The sequence below is a fragment of the Cornus florida genome, unplaced genomic scaffold, assembly GCF_030987335.1.
Source record: "Cornus florida cultivar Cherokee Brave unplaced genomic scaffold, ASM3098733v1 CherokeeBrave_3.0.0_Hap2_Chr06, whole genome shotgun sequence".
NCBI classification, from domain to species: Eukaryota; Viridiplantae; Streptophyta; class Magnoliopsida; order Cornales; family Cornaceae; genus Cornus; species Cornus florida.
In genome coordinates, this window is record NW_026775576.1 from 88,053,362 (window position 1) to 88,055,477 (window position 2,116).

At 36.6% G+C, this 2,116-nt stretch overlaps 1 protein-coding gene across 1 annotated transcript; it reads left to right on the forward strand.

The window, feature by feature from the left end:
* Positions 1–277: 277 nt before the first annotated feature.
* LOC132314529 (uncharacterized) lies at positions 278–955 on the forward strand. The gene is made up of 2 exons (XM_059813385.1): positions 278–331; positions 383–955. The coding sequence occupies exons 1-2, from the start codon at positions 278–280 to the stop codon at positions 953–955; spliced, it is 627 nt and encodes a 208-aa protein (XP_059669368.1).
* Positions 956–2,116: the final 1,161 nt, after the last annotated feature.

A 2,116-nucleotide genomic window follows, 5' to 3' on the forward strand; every position in this document is an offset into this window, starting at 1 on the left:
AGTCTAACTTTATATTGGTAATTGGATCGAGCTCAATTGGACTGGGCTCAGATATGGACTTAGAATTTCATATATTGAATTGAGCTCGGATGGATCCTCATCCCGCCACCACTACTACTTTAGACTTGTGTCTCTTGCCAAATACACGAAAAGTGTGTGGTCCCCTTTCTGACTAGATCAGATTTGGAAGTTCAATGGTGGGCCATCATCTCATGCATGACTCCCTGAGATCCCAAAGGGTGAAGTATTGTGTAGCTAGGGGTGGCCCACATATCGGATGACTAGCCACATGCATGACTCCCTGAGATCGCAAAGGGTGAAGTATGACGAGGTTTGGAATGCCGTTGTTAATTTGGCATGCTCCTCTTTTTGAGAATTCAAGGATGCATCAACGTCCTTCCATTTGAGTTTGCCAAAGAGTTTGTTCGGAGATAAATCTGGGTCGTTGGTGTCTTCTTCCCTGTTTCGATGGTTTCCTCCTCCTTCAAGTATTGTAAAATGTAATGTGAATGCTTCCTTTTCTGTTTCGGCCTATTTAGTGGGTGGTGGTGCGGTCTTTCGTGACTCTTCGGGGCAAATTCTGCCGTCGATGGTGTTCAATCCTTTCTCTGCTTCCAGTGCGACATTGGTTGAGGCTATATGTCTCCGTAGAGCAGTTTTATGGGCTTTGTCTTTTTCTTTTGCTCATGTTTGGTTTGAATGTGATTCTCTTGTTATAGTCAATGCTATGTCTGGTGTTAATCCAGGGCCTATGGAAATTCATGCGATTTCTTTTGATGTTCAAGTGGCGCTTCGGAACTTTTCTTCATCTTCTCTTAGCCATGTTCATAGGCATGGCAATGAGGTTGCCCATACTCTTGCGGCGCTGTCTCAAAGTCATATACCAAAGGATGTGGCTCTTGTTCAGATTCCGTTTAATATTTGTAGTTTAGCAGCTAAGGATTGTCTGTCTTGATGTGTTTTTTTGCTGCTTTTTGTGTTTGCCAAGTTAAAAATAAAAAGAAAAAAGTATAGTGTAGCTAGGGGTGGCCCACATGTCAGATGATTAGACATTAATTAAAATTTAATCAATTTAAATTTGCCACCAATCAGTGAGATAACGGATCGGATTCGTGTAATAGCAGACTGGATATGATCGGATTCACGGATTGGAGTTTTTTCAAATACACAAATATTTTTATTTTTTTAACGATAAATAAAATTTTAATTTATCAACATTAATTCATATATTTAAATGATCATTAACTAATACATTCTCAGAGTCCACTAAAGGATCATTAACTAATTTTAATTTAAAAGATCATTAACTAATACATTCTTAAAATATATATATATATTTCATGAATCAGATTTTTAACAGCCCAATTCATAATCCGATTCGTGAATTGCGAAATTCGTATTATTAAATGCATTTGCGGAATTCATATTATTAAATGCATCTCCGACTTGTGAGTCTAATAATCCAATTCGATCCACGGGAGTTAGATTGGATCGAAACAAACTCGCGGATTGACGAATCAAATGCCCACTCTTAAGCGTAGCCTTATAATGTTATCGGAAGTGTGAGAAATATTTAAGAAATATCGTAATTTGTTCTCTAAATTGTATCAAATTTGTAGGAGCTTAGAATGTGATATTTGAACCGAGTAATCACAGTCCAATGAGTGTATTAAAACTTAGTTTCAAGAGAATTTGGGTCCAATTCAACACTAACGTGTAAGCACGTTTACAACAAAACATGAAACTTTTTGCCGGAGCTTGAAGCATAAGATAAGCCAGAAATTTAATACTACTACTTATAAATTCCATATTTGTGTACAACAAAAGTCTGAGTTTGTGTCAAAAAAGAACTCCTCAAGTGCTGCTAAATTTTCAGAGCAAAAGCCTAGTGAAGTATTGCGTCCAATAGCTTCACATGGAAAACGATAATTATTTTTATCACATAAAGAAAAGAAAAAAAAAAAAAAAAAAAAATTCAAGAATTGAGAAGTATGGTCCAAACACGTAGTAACAAAGTAAGGGGGCCAAACATCAGCCGTGACAATATAAGAAAATGACATCAAATTTCAAACAAAATTTCTTGTGAAAATTGACGCAATAAATTTTGTGTGGGGGC